The sequence below is a fragment of the Meriones unguiculatus genome, chromosome 8 (assembly GCF_030254825.1).
Source record: "Meriones unguiculatus strain TT.TT164.6M chromosome 8, Bangor_MerUng_6.1, whole genome shotgun sequence".
In the NCBI taxonomy this organism is placed as follows: domain Eukaryota; kingdom Metazoa; phylum Chordata; class Mammalia; order Rodentia; family Muridae; genus Meriones; species Meriones unguiculatus.
Window position 1 is genome coordinate 68,299,122 of NC_083356.1, and position 27,927 is coordinate 68,327,048.

General features: G+C 48.6%; 4 protein-coding genes across 4 annotated transcripts; 3 read left to right on the forward strand and 1 right to left on the reverse strand.

Moving 5' to 3' along the window:
* Lcn10 (lipocalin 10) lies at positions 1–3,291 on the forward strand. Its single transcript, XM_060390572.1, has 6 exons — positions 1–136; positions 734–873; positions 1,264–1,334; positions 1,529–1,660; positions 2,286–2,384; positions 2,754–3,291. The coding sequence occupies exons 1-6, from the start codon at positions 35–37 to the stop codon at positions 2,780–2,782; spliced, it is 573 nt and encodes a 190-aa protein (XP_060246555.1). The 5' UTR covers positions 1–34; the 3' UTR covers positions 2,783–3,291.
* A 12,311-nt stretch (positions 3,292–15,602) lies between these two features.
* Positions 15,603–18,320, forward strand: LOC110550850 (odorant-binding protein 2a-like). Its single transcript, XM_021641068.1, has 6 exons — positions 15,603–15,689; positions 16,236–16,369; positions 16,584–16,654; positions 17,071–17,181; positions 17,736–17,837; positions 18,295–18,320. Exons 1-6 carry the CDS (start codon positions 15,603–15,605, stop codon positions 18,318–18,320), a joined length of 531 nt encoding a protein of 176 aa, XP_021496743.1.
* A 6,243-nt stretch (positions 18,321–24,563) lies between these two features.
* On the forward strand, positions 24,564–25,506 carry LOC110550861 (protein B-Myc-like). Its single transcript, XM_021641100.2, has one exon. It carries the CDS (start codon positions 24,742–24,744, stop codon positions 25,261–25,263), a length of 522 nt encoding a protein of 173 aa, XP_021496775.1. The 5' UTR covers positions 24,564–24,741; the 3' UTR covers positions 25,264–25,506.
* Positions 25,507–27,543: 2,037 nt separating this feature from the next.
* Positions 27,544–27,927, reverse strand: LOC110550849 (translation machinery-associated protein 7-like; the record flags this gene model as incomplete). The annotated part of the gene is made up of 1 exon (XM_060390513.1): positions 27,544–27,927. A coding segment is annotated over one exon (270 nt), but the record flags the coding sequence as incomplete, so codon positions are not given.

Consider the following 27,927-nt stretch of genomic DNA (forward strand, 5'->3'; position numbering starts at 1 on the left):
GATACAGGTTTAAACTGAGCTGCCCAAGTTAAGGATGAAGCTGGAGATGGCCCTGGCCATAGCCCTAGTCCTGGCTGTGGCATCCTGGACACAGGATTTTTTCCCTAAGGAGGCCCACAACCTCAACTGGGGCAAGGTAAGGTTACAGAGAGCAAATGGGATAATCTCCCCAGCTAGAGGGCAGACCACGGCATCTGTTGAGCATAACTATGCTGGTTACCTGTCCTCTCCCACCACTGCCCTAGCCCCGGGACCCACAAAGATACCTCCACAAAGGACCTGAGTTCTGTAAGAGGAGCAGGGTGGTGGGCCGAGCACTAGCCGTGTCCTGAAGACAAAGATTGCATGTAGGGTGGCTGTGGGCACAGTGGCTGGGTGGGCAGTGTAAGTAGCACCCACCGCATGTTATTAGGAGCAAGGAATATGCACCAGGAAACAGCTGGTGGCTAGTGGCTCAGGGGGAAAGGGGAAGGGCTGAGCATTCCTGTCAGAGGGAGGCCAAGAAGGAGCCTCTGTGGGGAGTGAAGCCTGCTTCACCCACTGGGGCACTTGACCAGCCAAGCACCAGCTTCTCTTCAGCCTAGCCTGGGACAGAATAGTGCTCACCTTCAGACACAGATGTGATGTGGGTCTTGGGAAAGGGTCACTTACTGGGTCTGTTCTCTGACTGGGAGCTCAGACAGGCAGCATGGTGTGGCAGTTCCGACACTGTCCTCCCCCAATGCCCTTGCAGTTTTCAGGCTTCTGGTACATTATTGCCATCGCCACAGACACCAAGGGATTTCTGCCGGCTAGAGACAAGAGGAAGCTGGGGGCATCTGTGGTGAAGGTGCAAAGAACAGGCCAACTCAGGGTGGTTATCGCCTTCAGCAGGTGAGGGGGTGTGACATGGCAGTGGTCCTGGTACACCTTTGCATACTGGCCAGGGTCAGCTTTCTCTCTGGGAGGAAGGAGCCTACAGAAAGCAGAGTGGAGTCCTGAGTGGAAACAGCCCTGTCAGATAGTTTCACTACCTCTAAAACCCAAGGTGTGATTTGGAGAGAAATCCATGGCAGCAGGGAGGGGGAGCTGAGAGTGGATCTTTTAGCTCTGGGCAGGCCTTTGCCCAAATTAGATGCTCACTCAAACTGGCCACCTTGTCTCCCCACCCCCATCCCTAAGCTCTAAGGGGAGGGGGTGTAGAGCTGGAGAAGTTGGTGGTAGAAGGTGGTGTCAGTGATAAGAAGGGTCCTCCGGCAGCAGCTCACAGCCCCTGTCCTCCAGGCCTCAAGGATGTCAATCCAGGGAGGTGATTCTGAAGAAAGACAGGAAGAAACCTGTGTTCAGAAATCCCCGTGAGTAGGATGCCTGGGCCGTGGGAAACTGAGCATGTGGCAGGCAGGCCAGACACCCAGGGTGGGTAAGCAGGCTGGCTGTGGTCCCAGAGCTGGCTGAATTCCTTTGAGTGACCTGGAGGTGAGATCAGTGAGAAAAGGCAATGCTGGGCACTGGACTCTGTACTGTGGGTGCATGGATGTCCAGGAACCAGTGAGCACTGGTGCTTCTCCTGCAGTGAAGGGAGTAAAGGGTTTCCACGTGCTGTCCACTGACTACACACATGGCCTGGTATACCTCCGCCTGGGGCGTGCAGGCAACAACTACAAAAGCCTGCTGCTTCTCAGTAAGTACCGGATGTGGAGCCCCCTTTGGGTGTCAGAGCAGTGGTGGTGGAGGTGAGAGAGGGGGGTGACAGGAAGACAAGGCTGGCAGGTAAGGCTGACTGACTGGGAGGGAGGGTGGTTGGTGAAGGGTGGTCTGAAGGGGGCTGTGAAAGTGGAGCTTGCTGCGTGTGGAGCCGGAGGAGGCAGCAACAGAGTGTGGACCCTCACCAGGAGGGGTCTGGATGCAGACCCTGCAGTAGACAGCCTTATGTGTGAGTGTTGGGGTACTGCCTGAGAGGAGGTTGGGGTGTGGGGCATGAGCTCTGAGCTCTGGGGAATGCAGGATTAGGGTGAAGTGGCTGGATCCAGCAGGAACAAAGGAGAGTATTAGGGAATGCACGGGGAAGGGTGGATGGAAGTGATGTGGTGGAAAAGAGAGACACAAGCCTGACTACAGTGTGGAAGGCCTGGACATGCCCAGGGGATTGTAGGGACAGAGGCTCCCAGGTTCCCACCTGCTGCAGGGCAACCTTATCTCCTAGCTTTAAAAACGAGGGACAGGGACAGAATGACAGTGACTGGGCAGGCAGTACTCTAAATGTCATATGGGTATCCCTGCTGCTGTGCTTCTGTTCCCAACTGCAGACAGACAGAACATCTCTAGCTTCCTGAGTTTGCGAGAATTCCTGGACACATGCCATACTCTGCAGCTCACAAAGCAGGCCGCCATCCTTCCGAAAGACGGTACTGCACAGCCTCGGGCTTTGATTCTTCTGCTCTCATTCTGTCCCATTAGACAGCTGGTCCATGCAGGAGGTGTGTGTGTGTGTGTGTGTGTGTGCGTGCACGTGCGTAGCCATGTGTCTGCAAAAGTCAACTGTGAAGGAGACCAAATGTCCTCATTCCTCCTGTACCTGTAGGCTTCCTGACAGCAGTGGGGTGCAGGGCCCCATGCAGACAGTTAGTGATGGCTCCTAAAGCATACAGGCTGACACCAGAGGCTACACACCTCTACCCTCTTTAGAATCCAGGAAGACCAAGGCAAGCACCCTCAGGTGGATTCGAATCAGAGGTGGCAGCCAAACCTCTCAGCATCTTTGTCCTTGCCTACAGATTCCTGTGCACACACCATCCTACCATGACAGCCAGCCACCCTCTGCTCATCCCTTTGACTTGAGAGTCCTCCAGACCTGTGGTGGCTGTGGCATTCAGCGGCTTGTTCAGAGATGCTTGGTGACTGCAGGCCAGTGACTGGCTGACTGCACAGAGCTGAGCTGTGGCTTCTGCCTTTGCATCTTCCCGTCCCAACAAACTTGCACTGGGCTGTAGTCATAGCTTTCTCTTTGGTCCACCTGCCCTGGCAGTGTCCTGGGCTCCACTGGAGGCTGAAACTGGAGCTTACTATCACTTCTCCCTGGGGAGGTCCGACACTGGTCACAGGCTCATCCCACTCCCATTTTCTTCTTTTCTCTAAAAAAAAAATAAAAAATAAAAAAAAGATTTATTTCGGGGCTAGAGAGATGGCTCAGTGGTTAAGAGAACACAGTGCAGAGGACTCAAGTTCAGCCCCCAGCATTCATACTGAGGGCCTCACAGCTACCTGTTACTCCAGTTTCAGAGCCTCCAACAGCCTCTTCTGGCCTTTTGTGGACACTGGAAACACAGGCAAACCCTGCCACATATACATAAAATTAAAAATAAAATCTTTTAAAAGTTTTCATTTTCATATGTATATTTTGTTTGTTTATTTTTGTTTTGAGAAGAGTCCCACTATGTAGTCCTGGGATGCTTAGAACTCACTACATAGCTGGGTGTGGTGACATACACTTTTGATCCCAGAATTCAGGAGGCAGAGGCAGGCAGATCTCTGGGGGCAATATTTTTGTTCTATTTTATTGGGTTCTCATGCCTCTACTTCCCTTCCAACCCTTATTCTACCCTAATCCCATCCAACTCCCCAACACTAGGCAGGCAAGAAAGACGGTTAGAGGGGAAAGGGAGCATTGACCTTTTTAGACTGCTTCTTGCTAATTAGGGTTGCTGGATTTCTTGGAGGCAAGTCCAATCTTCATTGTCAGGCTTATCTCCAACTTCTTCTACTTCTTGTCTCTTTGCTTAGGACCACTGACCACTTGACAAACCACAACAGCAGAGGGAACAGCAGCCATCTTGGGCTTACCTCCTGGCCCTCTCTGGGCTCTAGCATTTATCCCCTCTCCAGAGTCCCCAGAATTCCAAATGTAAACTATCTGCAGCTGGCTAAAATCACACCCCTGCTGGAGCACAAGACAATCCTAATCACCTGCTGTGAAGCAGCCTCTTATCCCATTCCAGGCATTAAAATAAAAACATATTCACATAGCATAGCATAACTGGGAAGAAGAAGAAGAAGAAGAAGAAGAAGAAGAAGAAGAAGAAGAAGAAGAAGAAGAAGAAGAAGAAGAAGAGAGAAGAAAATTCTCACTACAGATCTCTGTGAGTTCACGGCCAGTCTGGTCTACAAGGAGATTTTTAAAGACATTCAGGAATACAAAGAGAGATTCTGTCACAAAAAAACTAAACTCAAACCATACCAAAACAAAACTCAGTATATAGACAAGACTAATCTAGATCTGCCTGCCTCTTGCTCCCTAGTACTGAGATTAAAGATGACCACTACCATGCCAAGCTTGTACATATTGTTATACTCTGTTCTCATTCACCCCCTTCCTCTACTCTCCTTGTTTGCTAGTCCTCCCCTCCTCTGGTCTCCACTTCTGCTTTTATGGTGTGTACATTCCATCACCCTGTCCCTGCTTCCACCTAGAGATCTCTTCTTACATTTTCATGGTCTCCTTTCTACTCTGATGACATACACACACATTTAGACTTTGGGGCTGGGAAGATGGTTTACTGGTTAATAGCACTTAACCAGTAAACAGAGGATCCAAGTTCAGCTTTCAGAAGTCAAGTCAGGTAGCTCAGAACTGCCCATAACCTCAGCTCCAGAGGCTCTGACGCCACCTTCTGGCCACAAGGGCACTTGCACATACATGTGTGCACTCACAAACCTACATTAGATAATACAAATCATTAAAAAAAAAATCTAGACTCTGCTTATGGGAGTCAAACTGCTGTATTTCTCTTTCTGATTTAGTTTATTCAACTTACTATAATTATCTCCAGTTCCATCTATTTTACTGCAAATGTCAATGTATTAGTCTTATTTATAGATGAATAAAATTCTATTGTGTGTACCATATTTGTTTGTACACACTATATTTTCTCTGTCTGTCATCTCTCCGTGGGCATCTAGACTGGGCCTGCATCTTGGCTATGGCAAACAGTGCAGCAATAAACAGAGACGTGCACTTGCTGCCGTGTTGTGCTGACTTAGAGGCCTTTGGGTGTTTCCCCAAGAACAGTCAGATTGTAGCTTTAGTTTCGGTCTTTAGGAATCTCCATGCTGACTTCCACAGTGGCCGCACCACTCCTCTTCATCCTCTGACCACTCAGGCATGTTCAGCTACAAGGAGCAGGGACAGCAGGAGCCCCTCATCTGGAGGCCTCCAGGACCAGCTCACCTACTCTGTATGTGAGCACCAGGACCAGTGTCACTTGCTTTCTCCTCCACATGGCTCTCTCTCCTCTGGTCCCAGGCATCTTCTTCTCCGGCAGCCTCCTCACCCACAGCAGGCTTCCAGCACCAGAATGACACCACTGCAGTGGCTGAGCAGTCTTGTGTGTCTGTTTTGTTGGAGCCGTACTCCACTTCCAACCTACCATGAGGGTAACAGATCCCACCAATGTGACACATAGACTTGGTTCTTTCCTTTCAGGACTCAGGTCATCAGGACTATCAGCAAGCACCTTTATTTACTGAGTTTATTTATTTATTTTATTCATGCCTCTGCCTTCTAAGATTGGCACATAGAATGAGCAAAATTTCAGCAAGAACCAGTTCCACCGTTCAGGAAGATCTTGGGTGTGTCTCTAGGTCTCGGTACCTACACCCAAAGACCACAGTCTGCCTCTGTCATTACAAGTGGCTTCAGGCAGGACAGGAGCCTACCACAGAGGGCCTCTGAAATAGCAGTGTATGTCAACAGATGCTGAGACTCATAACCAAACTTTGGGCAGAGTGCAGAGAATCATACGAAAGAAGAGAGAGTTAGTAAGACCTGGAGAGAACAGGAGCTCCACAAGTGTATATCTGGGCACAGGGGCTTGTCTGAAACTGATTCTCCAACCAGGGGCCATTCATGGTTATAACCTAGAACACCTGCTTGGATGTAGCCCATGGCAGCTCAGTATCCAAGTGGCTTCCCTAGTAAGGGGAACAGGGACTGTCTCTGGCATGAACTCTATGGCTAGCTCCTTGACCTCCCCAGCCCCCTGTTGGAGGAGCAACCTAGCTAGGCCACAGGGGAGGACACTGATGCCTCCTGGTAATCTAAGGTCAGATGGAAGGGGAGGAGGACCTCCCCTATAAGTGAACTTAGAGAGGGGCAAGGAGGAGATGAGGGAGGGAGGGTGGGATTAGGAAGGAATGAGGGAAGGGGCTACAGCTGGGACACAAAGTAAATAAGCTGTAATTAATATAAAAAATAAAAAATACATAACAAAAACACACAAGTGGCTTCAGTTTATCAGAACAGGATATGCCAGGCCCTCTGGGGAGCGTGGCTCAGGGGAGTCTGGCCTCTTTAACTTAGCAGTGATGTTCTGAAACCCCCATCCTGATGAGCATATGGCCAGGTTTGTTTGTTTGTTTTTGTTTTTGTTTTCCTAATGACTGGGTGTTAGCTGGCCAGATTTTATGAGCAGCCTTTACACACATTTAAATTGCATAGAGCCAGCTTGGTCTTTCAAACCTTCCATTGGGGTTTCAGAGTTTCCAGAGCTACCTTTCGAGTTGGTTTGGCTCCATTGCTTAGCATGATGGTTCTCATTGACCACCCTGTCATCCTGGGCATGAGGAGGTTTCTCTGCCACACTCTGGTGATCAGGAGTGTGAATCCATCTGTCTCCAACAGTCCCAAGGCTTGTCCTTCTGGCTCCTTCTTTGCTAGTGATTGGGTTCACTTAAACATTGTTGGCAAAAGTATCAATATTGGGTGGTCTGTGTCCTTTTTGATATGACTATTCATGTCGGTTGATACAGGATTCTGTTTGTGCTGTTTGCATTGTTTACAAGGTTTTTCTCTTATAAAGCACTTGCCCGCTGTGTTCTTCAGTTCATTGCTGTGTGTCTTCTGCCCACCAGACTTTTGGTTCCAGGGCAATTACACATGATTTTTGGCTTATGAATAAAAACAGAAGCCCAGGAACCCAGGGCTCAGGAAGGCAGCTGATGCCAGGCACTGCCCCATGATTTCCTGGTAAGGATCTAAAACTTAAGTGTGGTGAGAGGATGGCTGCCAACATCAGCCATGGACCATCCTGGGAAGGACCCAGGATTTAAGTATGGTGGGACCTGAGCACCCCTCTAAGCCTTAAGATCAAGTATGTTATGGGTTGCTGAGCCTGGAGTTCCTGTCTCTTCCTCTGATATCTTTGGTCTTTAATGTTTGCTAGATGGTGGTCACTGCAGAGTGAAGGACAGCCATGCCCTGCCATCTGGCCTTAACAGTCTGCAGACTGTTGTTTCATCAGGGTGGATAAGAACACCCTGTTCTAGGGGCCTCAGACTCTTGGTGTTCCTGGCTTGGAAGCACCCAAGACAGATGCTGTTTCTACTGCTGGGTCCTACCAGAGATGGGAGCACAGCAGAAGGGGTGGAGAGAGAGGAGGAAGGAGAAGGAGGAAGAAAGGAGACGTTGGGAAGAGGGAACCGTGGATGGTCCTAGAGGGCAGAACATAAGTCAGTCAGTAGTCTACACATGCCCCTCAGGGTAGGCTCACAGAATCCATTCCTCTGGCCTTGAAAGTAACCTCGCTTGAAACAGCAAGCTGAATGGGAGAAGAGTTGGTCTTAAGTCACACAAAGTCATCCTTGCAGACCCTAATGCTGTTTGCAACAGCCTGACCTGGATCTCATATGACCCTTGTAAGGTTAGATCTACCTCGGTGCACTGAGGGAAGAGTCTCACAGACACCATGGCCTCAGCAGCATTTTAGATGCCATTTCCCTGACTCATTTCACAGAGGGAGCAGCAAAACTGGGGTTCTCCCTACCATCTCTGTGGTTGGAGAAAGAGCTGCCACATGAGAACACAGTGAGATGTCACCCTGCCATCTTGGAAGAGGCTTTCTTCAGAATTCCATCATACGGGAGCCTTCTTGGACTATCACCTCCAGAACTTTGAGACATAAATGCTGTTTAGGCCTCTGTCTGGGGCCCTTGGCTATGGTATCCCCACCTGAACCACAGGTGAACCCACATAAACCCCATAAGCTCTCAGCTTTCCCTGGGGACTCGGTCTCTGAGGGGAGGACACTCTTGGACAGCCTCTTCCCACTTGGCCATTCTGAGTGTGAGTGGGATGATGAAAGCCCTTCCTGTTGGAAAGTGGAGGAACTTGGGATGACAGACAGAGCCTCACTCACAGGACTGGGCACTGTGTTCTCATTGAGGAGGCACTAATGACCCTGTTCTGTAAGAGAGACAGGCTGTATTCTGAGCTCAGCCCACAAGTCCAGAGCCCCAGGAATCTCTTTCCATCTCTGAGATCAATGTGTCCCCTGACTCCTACCCCTACCATCTGGCATGTCTGCATTTCTGGGTGAGAAGTGAGGCAGGCTAGTCTCATTTTCCTGAAAGCCCTGGCTGCTTTTCTCAGGCTGGGTTTACTGCATGTCCTCTCAAAGTTAAGCTCACAGGGCAGGAGCAGGTCTCAAGGACTTCATTCTGCAGAGGCAGCTATAAAAGTGAGTGGCCACAGACTACCACTAACACACACATGCACAGCAGTGCCCACCCATGTTCGCGTGTGCATTGCACCCTGACAAACAGCTCTACTAGCACATATGATGTATAGGTATAGAATGTAAAGCCTCATGCCAACACATGGTCTAACATACAGAGTGCACACACCCCATCTTGTGCACAGGGCATACTCACAATGGAACACATACCTGCATACACACTCCAGCCATATGCATATGTGCAGATCGTACATATATGCACTTGGACACCTACACAGGCGAGTGTATGTACACAACGACCACAATGTATAATATGTGCATATGTATATAATGCACACATTCATTCATAATTGCCATACACAGATATGTATGCACACACATGTGAGCATGTGTAGCCCCATCTCTAGCTCAGAGCAGAGCCAGCCATGCTAGCTTGCAATAAAGGAGAGGAGGTCTGGAAGGTTCTGGTTTTCAACTGTAATCAGCACTCTGTTGGGCTGTGGATGTCTAGGTTGGGTTATTGGATAACAGAGCATCTTGGTGTCTAGTGGAAAGAAAGACCCAAAACCACAGCAGCAGAGCAACAAGTTGTGTCAGTCTTCCTCTAGGTCCCAGAAGGCCCTTATATGGACCCAGACACCAAAGAGGCCCAAGTCTCTGATAGTCCAGTTATTTTGACGCCATGTGTCTGAAATTATACCTCATCTTTGCTAAGGGGGAATCCTGACAGTTCCAGAGAGCCTTTCAGGGGATGAACTATAGCAGGAAACTTGATGGTGCCACAGATCTGGGGATGAGGTGCTGTTAGCAGCATGAATCAGAGTGACTGTCCAGCCTGCTGAAAGTGAGCAACCTGCCTGGTGAACAGCCTTTATCACCTGGGCAGTTCAAAACAAAAGAAATCCAGTCTCCAACCTGAAGTACAAATGCTGAGGCAGAGTCTGAGGTACCAGGACTGTGCTCCTTTGAAGAGTTCTAGAGAAGCTCCTTGGGCTTCTCCTAACTCTTAGTGATGTCAACAGGGTCCTCATGCCAGGGTTATGTGAAGAGGACTCCTAAATGACGTGGATGACCTGGGGCCAGCAGAGCTGACAAGGGAGTCTTTGATAGTCCTTCCGCACTTCTGGAACTTGCAGGGCTGGTTCATTTGCTACCAGGGAATCCACTCCCTGGAAGGCAATCACAACCAGCTGAAGGTTTTGATACTTGGAGAAGTAGGTGCAATGCAGTTTTGGAAATGTCCACTGGGGGCATCCCTGCCTACAGTGCTCAGTGGAACAAGAGGAATCAGGGAAGAGTCCTTAAGGATATTCTGTGTGCCTGCCTCACCCAAAGGAACCTTTATCTCTAGCATTCCAGAGCAGGGTGGACCTCTCAGAGGTGGGGAGTGACTCCTGGTATGTAAACACAGGCTGTGTGACTTTGTTCAGAGCCAGAACTGAAATGCCAGTGACTCCCTCCTCAAAAAAAGGTTCCTGTTGTTTAGACTTCTGTTTCTGGGTTTCATTCATTCCCTCATTTCTGGATGCATACATGCATTCACCCATCTTTTCAGCTGCCTATCCATCCACCTATTCAACAAATGCCCACCACTTTCTGTCCTCTGTCCAACACTGTAGCTTGCTCTGCAGTCCTGTACTTCCTTGGAGCACCTGAGTACATGGAGGGGTGTGGTCCTGGGGTTATCAGGGGCAATTGTTACTTGCAATCGCTCATATTTAAATGTCAAAGATTGAATTGATGTATAAATACGAGTCACTACCATGAGATTAATTTTGCTTTCGTTTTATAAGCATTTACAGGTGGATCTTCAAGTTCATATCCACCAACACAGTGAGCAACCACACATGCCACCAAGACCCTGGAGAAATGGGGACCCTCAGACTTTACACATGTGACTGTGAGATGCTGCAACCACTGTTGCCAAGCTCTCCAAATGTCAGGATGGAGAGGAATCCTGTAACTGGACAGCTCTGTACCTAGGAGCATGGATACTGAGAATGTAAGTCCAAGTGAAAGTTCACAATAGCATGGTGGACTCCATGCAGATGTCTGTCAACTGAAGAGCAGGTGGACACATGAAACCTGTATGTGAAGGCCCACAGTAGCACATTTCCTAATGGTCCCATGGTGGAATCCATGCTTGCCAACTGAAGAGTATCTGAACACACATTGTCTGGGTTTTTGTTTGTTTTTTTGCAGGGATAGGGAGGGGCTCAATGAACCACAGAAAGGAATGGAGTTCTGACACACACTAAACATTTGTAGGTCTGGAAAATGCTCAGGCAGGAAACCAGTCCCAGGAGACATTGTCTCTGGCTTCCACCTCTATGGAATATACCACAGAGCAACCTCAGGGGTCTCCTAGCAACCAGAGCTGGAGGCTGTGAACCAGTTCCGGGTTTCTTTTCCTCACAAGAAGGCTAAGGCAGCCCAAGACAGAATGAATGGCTTTCAAGTGATGTGGACAATGAATTGGCTGATCCCACTTCCCCATTTAGGAGCCAAGTGATCTGAAGCCAGCTTAGCACAGAAATGAGGTTGGCTCTCCACAGGAACAGATAACTGAGTAATGGAGACTCACTTCCCTGTAGAAGAGACAAGTCAGCTGAAGCCAGCATGTCACAGATCTGAGTCTGGCTCTCATGGAAAACACCACACAGTTGTTTGGGGCAAGAACTTCCACAGTGTAAAGAGCATGTCTTTTGGTGATGGTTGAAAGGTCAGTTGCTACAGCTTTAAAGACACACCCTGTTGCCTGTCATGTCTCCTTCTTCCTCGGGCCTGGAGTCAACAGTGGTCCTGCCCATGACAGTGCAGGTGGCCATTCTGAACTCTCCATCTCCTGATTCCTCACTATCCTGCACCTCCCTCTCCCTGACATCCACATCACCCTAATTGTTCTGTGGTCTGAGTTCATTCTTTTGTGGGTAGATTTCAGTTCTCCCAGCAACAGACTGACGTCTGTCCTCTCCCCCTTGAGTTGTCTTGACCCCTTCAGGACCTTGTTGCCCTGTTGCTAGGTGTTCTCCTTATAGTTCTTAGGGTCATTTCTTACTTGGGGTTGTCCTCCCTGATGAGAGGATCTGTTCCCTCTCCCCTGTGGGCTGGCATTTCCCCAGCTGCTCATGGAACCCCCAACATATTTCCGAGGTTATTCCTTCATGTGGGGATTTTCTGCTTGAGTTTCACACACTGCCATCATTGCTCCTGTCCCCAAGTCCCACTATCATCTCCTGCACTAAGCCAGACACTTGGCCCTGTTGGGTACTCTTTCTTTGGGGTCCAGACTTCCTGCAGGGCTAGAGATGCTGTAACAAGAACTGACCTCGCATTGTAAGTCACGCTGGAGACTCAAAGCCTTCATTGTTTATGGTCCAAAGTATAAAAACATGATTTTGCAGATTCTTTCCCATTTTCTTTCTTTGTGGTGGGTAAATAAGTCTGTTCTTTGTTCTCCCCTTCTGTCCAGGTAGGCGACATTACGCCATCATTCTGGCCTAGATTATTGCAGTCTTTCCCTGCTGTTGCACTTGCTGCCTTCAATCCATTCTTAATATAACACCCAGAAGGACTCTAAAAATGTGTCACATATTACTTGTGTTAAAGCCTTCCAGATCTGCCTGTTTCTCAGAGAAAAAGCTACTGTCCCCACAGTGGCCCATAGCTACCCTCACTGGTCCTGCTCTCTCTGTGACCTGATCTTTGGCCAGGCTTCTCAGGTAGCACCTGCTGTAGAAATCCTGACCCACAGCCTGTTTCTGGAACAAGCCCAACTCTCCCGCACAGCTCTGTACCCTTTCTTCCTCCCACAGTGAATGTTCTTACTCCTTGTTCCCGAACCATTTACTCCACTGTAGTTAATTTTGTGTTCAAATGTCACCTTGGTGAAGTTGGCACAGACAATTCAATTTAGCCTGTCAACACTGTCTGTACAACTTGTTCCATTTGATTTTCCCCATAACATTTATGACCTTTTAAATAATTTATAATTACACGAATCAGTGTTCAATCAGGAGCCAGAACTGCACAATAGATAGACCAGGGATGGTTTATGTAATGGACAATTAACAATACAAATATCATACAAATATAAAGGCAACTCAACAATACAAATATAAAGACAATGCTAAAGAATAGATAAAGGTTGCAGGAGGTGGTTTGGGGGTGGAATCCCCTCCATAAGGCTTCATTCAGATGTGCTGGCAAATGCTGTGTCTAGAGCCAAGGGGAATTGCCTGAGTCAAGGCTGGAGATGGTCAGGGCAAGGGACAGCAAACAGAGAAAGGCACGCTTGCTTCCCGGTGCAGAGGGCTAGCTGGGGAACCGACAACATTCACTGGGAACCTCTAGTGGCCTGTGTCTTGATAGAAAGCTATTTTGCTCCACTGAGGCCAGTGTGATGGCTTTATATGTTTAGAGTCCAGTGGGATAGACAAAAGACAGAGCTCTGAAGTAGACATGCACAAATATGCCCAAGTAAGATATATATTCTCCACGAGAGAGAACTTGTGATATTTGTCTTTCTACTATTATCTTCACTTGTCCCTTTCTTCAGACTCTACCTTTGTGTACATGGTCACTTGTACTTTTATGTCACACATTCTGTGCATGAAGAAAACATGCAAAATTTGTCTTTCTCAGTCTGGTAAGAATATTCCAGGGCGAGATTTAGCTGAAGGATGTGTTCTCTGTGACTCATCTCTACCAGCATTATGCTTCAGTCTGCAGAACATGTCCAGTTGAGCATACGTCAACATATGGAGGATACTTCAGATCCAAACATGACAATATATTAATTTATTTCACCTGTGCTCATCAAGGCTGTGCATTAGGGAAAAGGGGAGAAGTAGGCACTAGACTGGGAAGCTGTGAGGCCATTGGTTTGTCAGGAAGTGCCTACAACAGCTTCAGGGGGTTGTGAGGTTTGGCCTTCAACTTTCGGTCACAGCAGAAATCAGCAGTGTATGTCACTGGCTCTGTTAATCATGAGTGCATATTGTTTTCCTGTTCAAAGATTAAGACGCATCTGCCTATGGGGTGATGTGATTAGAGATCAATAATGAAAGACAACCTGGCAGGTGCAGAGACCTCTCCAGTGATATAGAAATGCTACCCTGCTTCCTAACCTCTGATCCTAAAGAGCACTGGCCCCACCCTCTCACACCCAGCCTGTCAGGCTTCCTGTTTAGCACCTTCTACAGTGAGGTGAAGACCTGGTCCATGCCAGCTCCTCAGCACAGCCCAGGGATTGTCAGATAATGCTAACTGTTGTTTATGAATACTTGAGTCTGTCCACCTTAGGTTCAGAGAGGCACAAAGATGCCATTGTGGGACCAGCACGTGTCTCCAGAGCCATGGAGTGTGGACAGCCCCTCAGGAACTGAAACTTCTCTTCAAAGATGACCTTTTGGGTCTCGGGGCAGGTGTCCAAGTCCAGGAACTGCAGAGTGGAGAGTGGAAGGCTGTGTTCCTGTTGGGAAGGAAATTGGGCTAAGGCCAGAAGAAGGACAGCCAGGGCATCACTGAACTCAGAACCCAGACTGGCATGAGGACTCATGGTACCTTGTGCATCCATTTATCCAGAGGGAATGAGCTCTGGTCATGTGAGAGCATGTGGGTGCTCAAAGCTCATGAGAAGGGAAGCTGTGGACTCCAGAGGAGTGGAGCAGGGTAGGAGCATAGGGGTGGGTTCCGGACCAGATGGACCCTGGTTCCTCATCCCACCTCAGGGCACAAGATGTCAAGGAACGAACATACGTGGACCTAAGTTGTACCAGGGCAGTCCTGGCTCTGAAAATGTCCTCTCAGCCCTCAGATGACAAGAGCAGCAGAAGGTCAAGTCCCCTTGTTGGAAGTGGAGCCCCTGGAGCTCACAGAGGTGAACCCCCTTCACTGATTCTTTCAAGGACAAATACTCATGACCCCTAATGTGTGGCTGGAATGCTTCACACAGACAACTTAATTATGGAAATTGAACCCTAACTGGTGGTTGAGTTATTACCATTGTCTGGTTAGTGAAAAAGGAGCAAGACATCTGAGAGTGCGAAGTGGTCTGCAAAGCTGGGTATGGTGGCACATGCCTGTGATCCCAGCACTTGGGGAGACAGAGGCAAGCAGATCTCTGTGGGTTCAAGGCCAGCCTGGTCTACAAAGCCAGTCCAGGACAGCCAGGCTACACAAAGAAACCCTGTCTCAAAAACCAAACCAAAACAAAACCAAACCAAACAAAAGGTGGTATTCAGAGAGCACAGCTGGCCTCAGTGCAGAACCAAGTGGGTCAGGGGTCATGGTATTCCCTGGTACAGCATGGGGTCTACCCTGATGGTGTTTAAATTTGTAATTCATTTCTTTTACTTTATCTATGTGAATATTTTGCCTGAATTTATAGATGTGCACCAATGGTGTATCGAGTGCCCTCAAAGGTCAGGAAAGAACATCAAATACCCTGGACTAAAGTAAGGGGTGGTTTTAAGCCATCATGTTGGTGTTGGGACTTGAGCCCAGGTTGTCTGCAAAAGTAATGAGTGCTCTTCATAGCTAAGCCCTGTCTCAGGCCCCTTAAACTCACTAGAGTAACAAAGTTGTGTCCCCACTTGCTGGAAGGTCCAGGTAGAGTATCCATGCAGGATAGGACAATGAAGTGGGCTTCTTCCCCAGGCAAGGGTCATGCCATCTGGGAGCCAGCAGGTGGTCTCTGGCTGTGAGGCTCAGCCCCTTTCAGGTCAGGAGCCAGGTATCAGGGAACACAGCTCAGGGCAGCCATGGGCAGATGGAGGGCAGGGGTGAGAAGGGACAAAGTGCAGCCTCCCTGCATGGAGTCACTCATCCCCCCAGGGGATGTGTGAGCCCAGCACTTGGGTGGCACAGACTGTGTCTTTCTTCATCTGTAGGTGACACTCAGTTGATATTCATCAGATCCCAACAACAACAACCTTCCTCCTCCATGATGGATGTGGATTTGGCCATGATAGAAGGACAGGAGGGACACGGTTAGCGCCAAGTGGGCACACGTCCCTGTCCATGGGGGATTTAAAAGGCAGCTGTGAGGAGCCAGAGCAGACTTGTCTGGACTCCCCAGGTGACCTGCCCTGTGTGAGAGCGCAGGGACTGGAGATGAAGAGCCTGCTCCTGACTGTCCTGCTTCTGGGGCTGGTGGCTGTCCTGAAGGCTCAGGAAGACCTGCCAGATGACAAGGAGGATGTGAGGAGGGGTCATTGGGTGGGAGTAGGATCAAGGCCTGGCCTTCCACTTAGTGCCATAGATTTGAGCTGAGGTGTAGGATGTGTCCTTAAAGGTAGAGTTTGACCCCATGCATCAGCTGAACAGTCAGATCAAGGATTCCACAGTTCAATCAGAAGACAAGACAGGGGTCATCCTGAAGACAGGAGTCCTTCTGAGACATGGGGTTAGAATTGAAAATCAGATTCTGGTGAAATGTTCTTGTTCAAGTGACACCCAGAGCTAGAAGGTGTCTCAGAGCAGAACATTCAGAGCAGAGGATTTGTCCAGTGCTGAGGTATAGACCTCAAAGAGTTAATATACTGAGGTGGGGACAGACACTTTCTGGGTTACCAAAGCGCTAGTATCTCTCTGTTGACCATAGGTCTTGGGACATATAGGGTTGGCCCCACCTCAGTGGCTGCAGCCTGGGCTCTGGGGTGTCTATTCAGGTGCTAACTCACATGCTGGAGCCTGGGGTAGGATCAGGGGCAGGCTTGGGTGTGCTCAAAGCTTTGTCTCCCGCAGTTGTCTGGGACCTGGTACATGAAGGGCATGGTACACAATGGGACCTTGCCAAAAAACAAGCTACCTGAAAGGGTTTTCCCTGTGACCATAACAGCCCTGGAAGAAGGAAACTTGGAGGTCAAAATTATCAAATGGTGAGTGTGTTTCCTACTGTGGGGTCTCTGTAGTTTTTCCCTCCCTTGCTATCTACAAAAAGATTCCCACCTTTGAGGGGGCATAGTCCCAGGCAGTACCTTAAAGCTGGAACAGGAGTCATAGAATTTAGTTGATCACCTGATACACCAAACAAGCTGAGCAGGCCTCAGTTATGTTGATGAGAGCAGCTTCCTGTGGCCTTGTGTTTTATAGGAAGAAGGGTCAGTGCCATGAGTTTAAATTCAAAATGGAGAAAACTGAGGAACCTAACAAATACATTACCTGTAAGTCCTGCAGTGGCAAGCCCTTGGGCGGATGGGTCCCTGTCCAGTCCAGCTTCTAGGTCACTCACTTTCCATGTAGTAGAGGTCACTGGCTGCTCAGTCCTAGAAACTGACTGATTCTTGCTTGGCTACCCAGCTCAGCTTTTGACCCAAGAAGAACCAAAGACAGGAAAGCCAGACAGAGAGGTACTCAGGCCTGGGACCAACCTCAGCCCCCACCTTCTGTGAACTCCTCACCTGGGCCTGGCAGCTTCCTGGAAGATGGCGCCTGTCTAACTAAGGGTACCACAAAAAGGCGAGGATGAGACTAGCTAGGTCTTGTGGGTGACCTCCAAAGTGTTCCAAGGTGATCCTTCACATGGTCTTCAATGGTGTCTCAAGGAACAAGACTAAGAGCTATTTCTGTTCACCTGCAGTCCATGGCAAGAGACATGTTTATATTGAAAAACTCAACACAAAGGACCACTACATCTTCTACTGTGAAGGCCACTACAAGGGGAAGCACTTCGGCATGGGAAAGGTCATGGGTGAGGTGCCATAGAGGCCCCATGTCCTGTCCCTGGTCTCTACTTCTGGTAGCCGTGGGGACTGGGAAGCCTCTTGCTGGACCCAAGTTGCTTCCCAGGAAATGTGTGAGATCCAAAGTGGAAAGTAGATAAAACTGGGTAGGGATGGGGCTTGTGTGGCCTTTGGAGGCCTGAGAAGTCAGGATTGGTTCTCACCCCTGGGAGCCAGCAAATGCCACTTCCAGGGATCTCAGTCAAGGGTCAGGAGAACGTAAAAGGGATGTCTTGGTAGGGACATTTCGTGGTAGGTAGGGATCCTCCAGGGCCAGAGGACAGTCTCATGGCCCTGAGATTCAGAGCTCTTAGAGGCTTGTGTGGTGACACTGTAGGCCTGCTGAGATTCTTCCTTGGGCCTGAGTCTCACTCAGTGTCATGGATGTCCAAATGCCAAAGTTCCCTCTCTACTACCTGGGTCCTCTCTAACCTCTGTACTAGTTAGTACTTCCATCCTTGTGTCACTGGCTCTCTGCAGAACTGAGCACCACCCCTCAAACCTGCCCCTTCCACCCCAACAGGAAGAACCTCTGAGGAAAGCCCAGAGGCCATGGAAGAATTTAAGGAATTTGTAAAGCGGAAAAAAATCCCACAGGAAAACATCTTTGTACCAGAGATGAGAGGTGAGAACAGGAGTGCCCATGCCTCAATCTCTGTCTCCCACTCACTCTTTACTGTCAACATCCCTAACCAATGTCTGTGTGTCCTCTGTGTCCTTTCTGTGCCTGGTCCTATTGTCCCTCATGTGTAGTTTCATATCTCTCCATGTCTCTTTTGTGCCTCGGTGGTATCCCCATTGTGTCCTCAGTGTCCCCATAACTCAATGTCACAAAGAGGACATTCGGTCCCTGTGTCCCTCTGTGCCTCCATGTACCTCAAAATCTCCTCTGCTGTGCTTCAGTCTAGCCTGGTCTCTGCGTATCCCTGGTTTCTGTACTGGTCCTTCAAGGTCCCTCCCCTGTCACAGGGTTGCCAGGGCTTCTGCTTCAGGCCTTGGCTGTGGGAGGGGCTGAGCTGAAGGCGTAATAGGGTCCTCTTACAGGGCCCTTCTCACTCCTGTGTTTCTTTTGGTTCCTACAGAGGAGTGTGAGCCTGAAAGTGACTAGGGTAAGTCTCCTTCATACCTTCCCCAAGTCCCTCCTCCCCATTGGACTGTGGAAAAGTCTAGAATGGCAGACTCTAGAACTGGAGGGTCTTTGTCCCATACATATGGACAGGTGTGGTCACTCAGGAGGTGGCCCTAAGGGTACTTTCCAGGACATATAGGAAGTCCTTTCTTATTGTCACCATCTTTCCTAGTCGCTGGTTTCTGTCCTTTCTGTTCTCATCCGGGCCTTCGCTAGCTCAGTTTGTAGAGCAAAGGATTGTAATTGGTCTCTGTCCTTTCTGTTCTCTACAAGACTACTCTTGGGAGTGGTGCAAAGATGGCTTCAGAGGGCCCCAGCTCATAGCAGGGACCCATAGAAACGTGGAAGAAGAAGATCTCTGACCCACATCTGCCCTCTGCCATCCCTGCCTATAACTTCCATGACAGCTGCTCCCACAAAAGAGTGGGGGAGGCTCTTATCTCTCTTCCTCTTCTCACCACAGCAGCTATCCAGGTCTGTACCTGCTGAGCCAGCCTTGCTTTGAACACCTGGCTGGAACATTCCTGCACCACATGTCTCCTGGACCAAACTCCCTACTGTCTCCCCATGTCTGGGCCTCCCCAAGCCCCACATGACTCTAAATAAAGCTTTTCCTTCAGCAGTACTCTGGCTCAGCCTGTCTGTGAAGGGCCCTGTGGGTTCTAACAGCCCTGCAGGGGCAGAGACATGAGGAAAATCACAGAGACATTGCCCAACCACTGCCCAAGGAGCATGGCATCTGTTCCCTGTAGACCCAAGTGAGGTCCTAGAAGCGCCACCTGGTGAGTCACTCACTGTCAGGCTGGACCCTGGCAGGGGTGTCTGAGAAGCCCCTGGGGAGGCAAGACTGGGAATTCATCAGAACTTCAGAGAGTGTGAACGTCAGTGCAAGGCTCCTGCTCCAGCAGGATTTGGTGGAATACTGGATGGCCCCTTCTTGAGAATCTGAGCTCAGTGAAGGGGTGGAGCGAAGATGGCTAGTTCCTCCATCATCTTCCCTCAAGAAGCAGCCATGGCCTCTACCAGCCCTGTGCCCTATTCCAGCCCTCTACCAGTTTTCCCAAGGTTTGGGCTTTATAGGGACATGGTGGCCACAGTGAGGGAGAAGATGAGAAGATGCCCCTACCCCAGATGATCACTATAGCCTCCAAGCACAAATCCTAGGGGAAGCTGGATGTCCAACACGTAGCCATGCTAGTGACCTTCCAGTCTAACTGCCACCTGGTTCATTGTTCTCTCTGAATTCCTCTCCTATCTGGACTTAGCTGGGAGCTATTGGGTGTTTCTAAGGTGGGGCATCTCAGCAGGGCAGGTGGGGCCTGAGGCATTTAGGACACTGGAGGGCCAGGCTGGATCACACATACCAAGCTCTCTTTTTGCTCAAGACAGGAACTATACATGGGCTTTAACTGTGGGCCCCAGAACTGCCCCAAATTCAAGTACTTGATAATGTTCTCTTTTGTGATCACTACATCAGGAAGACTTCTAATTAAAGCCCAAATATGCAGAGATTGCAATCTGATACCACATCACATTACAGTAGTCCACCCCCTTTCCTGCTCTGGGTCAGTCGTGAGGATTTAGGAGGGATACTGTGGACCTAGTGTGAAAGCCATGAGCAGAGCAGGACACAAAGCTTTCTGCCAGCTGCCCAGCATGGAGCCTTCTCTGAAACTGCTTGGGCTCAATCACTGCTGGAAGAAAAGCACCAAAGACTACAGTTTGGCAGGGACAGCTTCCTCCTTCTTGAACTCTGAACCCATTCTCTTCAAAGACATCACTGACCTCCAAGCATCTTGTGGTTTGTTGAAGGTTGTTGCCCCTTGTGACCTGGAATGAGCTTTTTCAGTTGGTCTAATCACATCTAACAGGTTGGGCAGATAGCAAAATAGAGCCAAAGGCGCTTAGAAAATGCTGTTATGGAGGAATGCACAAGCCCAGGCTGAGGTGCAATATGACTTCAAGGAGGCAGTTCTCTTTCCGATTTTACATGGCTTCTGGGGTTGAGTCCAGTGTTCAGGCCGTGTATGGCTACTGTTTTTACTCACTCACAGACTGACGCTGCTGGTACCAATGGTGCTTTTTCTTCACCAAATTTAAGCAACTAGAGTCTGTGAAGGAGGAGAGCTTTAGACGATGTTGGTTTTCTGCTGCTGTGATAAAATACTCTGGCACAGGCAACTTCAGGAAGCTTTGGCTCTCAGTTTCAGATCACAGTCCATCAGGTAGGAAGTCAAGGCTGCAGGAGCTGGAGGGAGATGGCCACATTGAATGCACAATCAAGCGGCGTAGACTGGGCCTGCAAGATGGCTCAGAGGGTAAACCAGCTTGTCCCCAAGCCTGACCCCAAGTGTCCTCAGGTAGGAGACCCTTGATTCCTGCAAGTTGGCCTCTGACGTCTACTCAGAGGCCATGCTATATGTGTGTGAGTTTGTACTTATATGTATATATACATGCATGCATATAGAGTAAATTATAAAATGTAATTAAAAAAAACTTTAAAACAAGTAACATAGGTTGATAGATGCTCACTTACCTTTTCTTTTTATACAGTCAGAATCCCAGACCAGCCGGCCATTGGTGGCACACGCCTTTAATCCTAGCACTCTGGGAGGCAGAGGCAAGTGGATCTCTGAGTTTGAAGCCAGCTTGATCTACAGAATTCCAGACAGCCAAGGCTACACAGAGAAACCCTGTCTTAAAAAAAAAAAAAAATCCCAGACCAGAGAATGGACTAACCCATTGTGGACAGTTAAACCCCCCTCAAAAACCTAATGCAGACAACCCGTACTGACACACTCAGAAGCTGTTCTCTTCCGTGGTTGCCACCAACTGACAAGTGAAGAAAGCTAGCTGGTTTACCTGGAGTGTACTCCTCAGGTCAACTCTGTCTTGTGGACCGGGTTTAGCATCAGAGCCCTGCTTGCCAGGCTGTTGGAAGCTGTACATCTGCATAGCTTTGCAAACATAACCAGCAAGAGCGAGCAAGAAGTGCTCCTTGGAGGTATTTTCGCTAGACTGGTTGTACATGCCTTAGAGAGAGACCAAAACTGTAGCTGACAAAAGACATAGCAGGTGGCTAGAGTCACGTAGCGAGTGTTGTTAGGATGGTGCAGCCGAGTTGTAGGGCAGATTCATAAATCACACCACACCACTGGTTCAACGTGGGAGATTTATCAGGGCAGGGGGAGCACAGAAACCATCTCCGGGCAAGGTGGAGGAGGGAGGATCGAGGGAGAGGAATGGGGGAGGGGGAGGGGCGAGTCCTCTTATAAGGTGACCCAGCACATGAGCAGGTGGTTGCAGGTGGTCCACGGTGGCCTCATAGATTCTTGATATCTGGTTTATCAGGTCCCTTGGGGGCTGGCCATAGAGGCACCTGCTTAGGGATTCCACACAAGTGTCATGGCAGACATGGGACACAGTACAGCTCTGGGCTGCCACCCAGGCAGCCGGAGGAGTTCCTTTATTTGGGGGCCCTTGACTCAGGCCAAACATGGGTAATCAGTTTCAATGTAGAGAATGTCAGGATGAGCCAGTATGAGGCAGTGGTGGTGATTTGTTCAAGAAGAGAACACAGGCACACCTGAGAGTGGACTTCATAGGAGTGTCACAGTTTATTAGATCACATTTACACAGATGTTATACACATTTACAGGGGCTATGGGAGAGAACTTAGGGTAAGAATAAAACATACCCAAAATTCTCAGGGGAGAATGGCTATTAAGTTTAACAATATGTACTGTGTTGGTGGCTCTCAAATTACATCTCAAAATAGACATTAAAGGTTCCAGCCAAAAGAAAAATTTTTAAATAAAATCTCATTAAAATTAAAACCCTAGGGGATGGTTTCACACGCCTTTAATCCTAGCAGTTGGGGGTCAGAAGCAGGCTGTTCTCTGTGAGTTCTAGGCCAGCCTGGTCTACAGAGTGAGTCCAGGACAGCCAGAGGCTCATAGTGAGACTGTCTTAGAAACAAATAACAAATTTTTGGGCTGCAGAGATGGCTCAGTGGTTAAGAGCACTGGCTGCTCTTTGAGAGGTCCAGGGTTCCATTCTCAGAACCCACAAATGTATGTAACTCCAGTTCTAGCAGATATGACAGCCTCACACAGACATACATGTAGGCAAAAAAAAAAAGCAAATAAAAATAAGAATAAATAAATCATTAAAAAAATTTAATACCCTCCACACACGTATGTAGCAGATGTGCAGCTTGCTCTTCATGCGAGCCCCCTAACAATGGGAGAAGGGGCTGTCTGACTCTGTTGCCTGCGTTTGGATCCCTCTCCCCTAGCTTGACTGGCTTGTCTGGCCTCAGTGGGAGAGGATGCCCTTAGTCCTGTTGCAACTTGATGTGCTGGGGTGGGTTAGTACCTAGGGGAGGGAGGACGGAGTGAGAGGCTTAAGGATGGGGCTGAGAGGAGAGAAGGGAGGGGGTGCTAACAGGATAGAAAGTGAATAAATAAATAAAAAAATAGAAACAATGTTTTAAAAATATAAACCCTGAAAAATTAATGGTAAACACGAAATATTAGGTTATTGTCTTTTTTTTTATAAATTGTGTATATGAGTGCTCCTCTGCATGTACACCAGAATGCCAGAAGAGGGCACCAGATCTCAGTATAGATGGTTGTGAGCTACCATGTGGTAGCTAGGAATTGAACTCAGGACCTCTAGGTAGAACAGACAGTGCTCTTAACCACTGAGCCATCTCTCCAGGCTAAGTTATTATATTTTAAAGTTGGTCTTTTTGAACATGTGGGTGTGGGTCCTCTGGAAAAGCAACCAGTGCTTTCAACCACTGAGCCATCCCTCCAGCCCCACACATTTATAACTTTAATGCAGACCTCAAAGAGCTATAAGAATATATTGTTCAGAAATCATGTTTTATCAATGTTCTTTAAATCATTTATTTTTCCTTTCTAAATATTTGAATATTATTCTATAGAATAAGGAAAGAAAGGGAAAATAAAACTAGATCTTTTGATTTTTAAGAATTCTGCACCATGTATTTTCTTTCTTGTTGTTGTTGTGTTGTTTTTCGAGACAGGGTTTCTCTGTGGCCTTGGCTGTTCTGGACTCCCTTTGTAGATAAGGCCTCAAACTCACAGAGATCTGCCTGCCTCTGCCTCCCAAGAGCTGGGATTACAGGAGTATGCCACCGTGCCCTGCAAAAATTCCATATTATGGAATTCTTGTTTTCTTGTTTGTTTGAGGAAAGTTCTCACTATGAAGTCCAGGGTGTCCTGGAACTCACTATGTAGCCCAGTCATGGTAATCCTCCTGCCTCAGCTTTCCAATACATGAGCTGCCTTGACTGCATGACATTACGTAACATTTAATCATAAAGTATTTAAGAATTTTGCTTTATGCCAAAAGTTAATGGGTAAGCCACTCGTATTTGTATCTATGCTCTAGAAAAATTACAGGTGCCACTTCCAGATGCAATCATCGTATATTCATTACAAACACGTGGGGTGGAGAACTGTCTCTGCCGTTGAGACCTCTTGCAGAGGTACTGGGTTTGGTTCCCAGAACTCACATAGAGGCTCACAGTGTCGTAACTCCAATTGCAGGGGATCTCTCATCCACTTTGGTCTCCATGGGCATTGGGCATTCAGGTGATAGATTTACATATGCGCGGGCAAATCACGCATACACATAAACTAGTATAAATAAATCTTTAAAAATAGCATAGCTTTAAGAAAACCCTTAAGGAAGACATGAAGCAAGTACACTATACAGATATGTGCACAGTAGTTATTGTGGAAGTTTTCACAATAGCTGTTATGGGAAGAAGGTGTCCGTCACCAGAGGGACGGAGCAAGAAGATGTGGTTCATACGCAGAAATGGAATATTTTCAGTCATAAATAAAAGCAAAGCATGTCATTTTCAGGAAATGAATGGAATTGGAGGTGGTCGTCTTAAATGAATTTAGTCCGTCTCAGAGACAAATATCTTTGTTTCTCTCATCCGTGGGTTTCAGATTTTAAAGATACATAAAATCATACATGTTACAGATGACATTAACGTAGAGGAGAAACTGGGTGAACAAAGGACTAAGGGAGGTGGAGGAGTACAAAATAGCAGGAAATGAGTGAGAATATGCTGAAGAAGGTTATGTGCGCGCATGAAAATGTATCCTGTGCACGCACGATGCGGCTCCTGTAGGCTCTCTCCGTCAGATGGCGCGATACTTTGAGCGCGGCGTCTGGCGACCAGCTGACGCCTCCTCCCTCTGCTCCAGACGGAGACCGAGGCCTGGAGAAGGGACTGTCGGGATAGTAGGAAGTGAGGCCCTGGGAAGGGGAGTGGTTCGGGGCTGATGCGCACCGCGCCAGGTTTCCGCGCCGCCCTGCTCCCCTCGCCGTGGCCCTCAAACGCACAGCCGCGACCATGCCCCTCCACGTGAGCCTTGCCAACGGCAACCGCGACCTGGACTACGACTCGGTGCAGCCGTACTTCATGTGTGACGATGAGGAGGAGGACGTGCACCAGCAGCCGCCGCAGCCGCCTGCGCCCAGCGAGGACATCTGGAAGAAATTCGAGCTGCTGCCCACGCCGCGCCCGTCCCCGGGCCACGCCGGGCTCTGCTCACCTTCCTGCCAAGCGCTCGCCGAGTCTCTCTCCCCAAAGAACCACGGTGATGATAGCTTCTCCACCGCAGACCTGAGGGAGATGGTGCCCGAGCTGCCAGCAGGAGACGCGGTGAGGCAGAGCTTCGTTTGCGACACGGACGACGAGACTTTCGTGAAGAACATCATCCTGCGAGACTGTATGTGGAACGGTGTCTCGGCCTCCGCCAAGCTGGTCTCCAAGCTGGACCCCTACCACGCTGTGCGCAAAGAAGGCCCCAGCGGCAGCCCGGCGGCGGACACCGACCCTGCCACCTCTCCAGACTGCACCTCCAACACCTGAGCGCACAGCACTGGTCTTGGGACTGTAAGCTTCAGCCATGTTAACTGCCTCAAATTCTGGGCATGAAAGAACCCCTCTCCCCTTTTCTTTTTTTAAGTTTGTCATCCTTCGTCACCCCCCTTAACAGATGTATTTGTTTAAAAGAAAAAAACTTTTAAGTTTATTAAATTTCCAACGTCTAGTGGACCCTTAAATGTAAATAACTCCAATAAAGCATTTTATCAGTTATACAAGATCTTAAAATATGAAGTATAAAAGTATATTTTTCTTGTAAAAGTTGGTTCTTTTCAATTGTTTTAAGAAAAACAAAATAATTGGCAAATATGTTGACCCTACGCTAAAAAAGTATAGCCATACAAAAATTATCAAAATAAAATGAAAAGCCAAGGAGCTACAGAAAAAGAAAAAAGAAAAAACTGCTAAAAGTATGATTAAAAAAAGAAAAAGGGAAAGTTTATGTAACCAAAAAGGAAAAGCATAATGATTGAGCAAAAACAAAAGAGGAAAAGGCAAGAAGATTGCCCAATAATGAATCAAATGCATAAACAAAATTAGATAAATAGATGAAGGGATTTTAAACCATGAACATGATTTTTAAATTATGGATACTACTGAAGTATAGTGAGAGAAAGAGGCAGGAAAGAAACGCCAAAGTATTGGTGTGTCTTCTTTCTGTCTGTTTGTAGACTGCTGGGTTGGGAAGGCCAGCTGAACTGGGGACTCCCATCCCTCCTACAGTTAGGCTGGTGCTGCTCCTGCATGGCAAAGTCTACACCAGACTGCCATCACTTTAGCACTGTCCCTGAGAGCTTACCAGGGGCCCCTGCTGGCCACACTTGGCTTTGCAGTCTTTGCTGGGCAGGCCCTCTTACTCCCTCACCCTCCTGAACTCCCAGAGTTCCTTCACCAAGGAGAAGCTCAAGTTCTAGCTGACAAGAGGGGAGTGTCTCCCAGGTGTGTGGACTGGGGCAAGCAGGCCCGGGGCTCAGATCTGTGTGGGGACCTGTCTTCCTGCTTTCAAAGCCCTAAACTGGAGGCTGTGGCTGGAGTGCAGAGCAGAGCACTGCAGCTTCAGGGATCTCAGACTCCACTGGGACCCTGAAGCTAGGTGTTGATACAGCTGCTGGCCCAGGCTCAGTGCTCTCAAACTCCAGCGTATTCCCAGTTGATAAGGCCAGCTCCAGGCAGACAGGGTGGAGTCCCTTTTCCCATGCACTCCAGTGCCTGGGCCCAGCTGCCTCAGGAGCTCTCACCCTGGAGCCGTGTGGCAGGTTAAATCCAGGTCCCTGCATTGTGATGGTTCCCTGTTGTTGGCCCAGCTAGATCAGGTTTAAAGGAGGATGGCTCCTGGCCACAGCCCTCAGAGCTGGGTCACTGCTGTCCACATCTGGCCCAGCAGTTCTCAACAAGATCAGCAGCTGGACTTGAGGCTTGGGTGAGCTGCGAGCTTGTGCTTGGGCAGAACTGCCAGGCTCTTTGCACCAGGGTCACCTGGCTCATGTTTGGCTGAGTCTCCAACACCTCCCAAAACAGGGAGCCACAGTGTTGGAGCAGCGTTTGGCTTGGCTTTTGAAAGGGACTGGTATTGGCTCAGGACACCCCAAGACTACGTTCCCAGCACAAAGGAGATGTATTTGCTCCAGAGAAACAAAGAGCAGGGAAAATGAGACAAAGACAGGATATACAGGACAAGAGAAAGGGGAAAGAAACAAGGGATATTTGTCCCAGGGCAGAAAGGGGTGTTTCAGGGTGGGGTGGGAATGGCTACAAAGGACAGATGCATTGTCCTTAGGCAAACGGCTGCTTATAAAGGTAAAAGAGGAACTCCCCACCTTAGAGTAAGGTGTTTAATTTTGATTGGGCATGCTACTTAGGGTAGCCAAAGGGGGCTATTGAGTGCTGGACTTCCATATTGTGATAGCTGGACCCTGGTGGTCAGCCTCAGAAGGAGGAAGTGTTCAAATGATGCAATGGACCTTGGTGGCTAGCTTTAGGGATGTAATTTAACAGTTTTTAGCAAGGCAGAGGGGCTGGGGGAGAAGGGCAAGGCCTACCAGGGCCATGCTCCTCATGCTCAGGCTGGCTAGAGTCCCTTCAGCTTTCTTCCTTTTGTTGCATCTCAGCCTTCTGTTTCTACATAAGTTCCAGCTGTCCCATCACCACTTTTATGGGTATCTAAACGAGTCCTCGCTTTCTCTCTTTGTATACCATCTCTCTCTATTTTTTCTTTTTTATTATTTATTTTATTTTATCATGAAAGTTTATTACAATGTACAGTAGGCTCCAGGATAACACTTCCTTCTGGCTGTAGGTGGCAAAGATGTTAGGGCAGGGGATCCACATGTTCCAATAGAGTGGAAGAGGATCCCCACAGCCTCAGATATGAGCAATAGCTTACTTTGGGCCAGATTTCTTAATTTTACCTGAGGCCAGGGGACCCTTCCCCGCGGCCTTGGATTTTATATCCTCAAGTTTCTTCTGCTCCTTTTTCTGTTTCTGCTTGAAAGCCTCATCTTTCTCATCCATGTCCTTGACCTGCTTCTTGGTCTCTTTCAGGGACTTCTTTTTGCCACCTTCACTGCCCGACGTGACGCCTACAGCCCCTTCACGACACTCTGATCCTAAGTCACCTCTATTTTTTTTCTTATCCTGACGCCCATGAAG

Coding starts and splice junctions, on each gene's coding strand:
- Lcn10 (XM_060390572.1), top strand. CDS start 35: ATGAAGCTGGAGATGGCCCTGGCCATAGCCCTAGTCCTGGCTGTGGCA. Junction 874..1,263: donor GTGGTTATCGCCTTCAGCAG/GTGAGGGGGTGT, acceptor CCTGTCCTCCAG/GCCTCAAGGATGTCAATCCA. Junction 1,335..1,528: donor ACCTGTGTTCAGAAATCCCC/GTGAGTAGGATG, acceptor TCCAGGAACCAG/TGAGCACTGGTGCTTCTCCT.
- LOC110550850 (XM_021641068.1), top strand. CDS start 15,603: ATGAAGAGCCTGCTCCTGACTGTCCTGCTTCTGGGGCTGGTGGCTGTC. Junction 16,655..17,070: donor ACCTAACAAATACATTACCT/GTAAGTCCTGCA, acceptor GTTCACCTGCAG/TCCATGGCAAGAGACATGTT. Junction 17,838..18,294: donor CTTTGTACCAGAGATGAGAG/GTGAGAACAGGA, acceptor TGGTTCCTACAG/AGGAGTGTGAGCCTGAAAGT.
- LOC110550861 (XM_021641100.2), top strand. CDS start 24,742: ATGCCCCTCCACGTGAGCCTTGCCAACGGCAACCGCGACCTGGACTAC.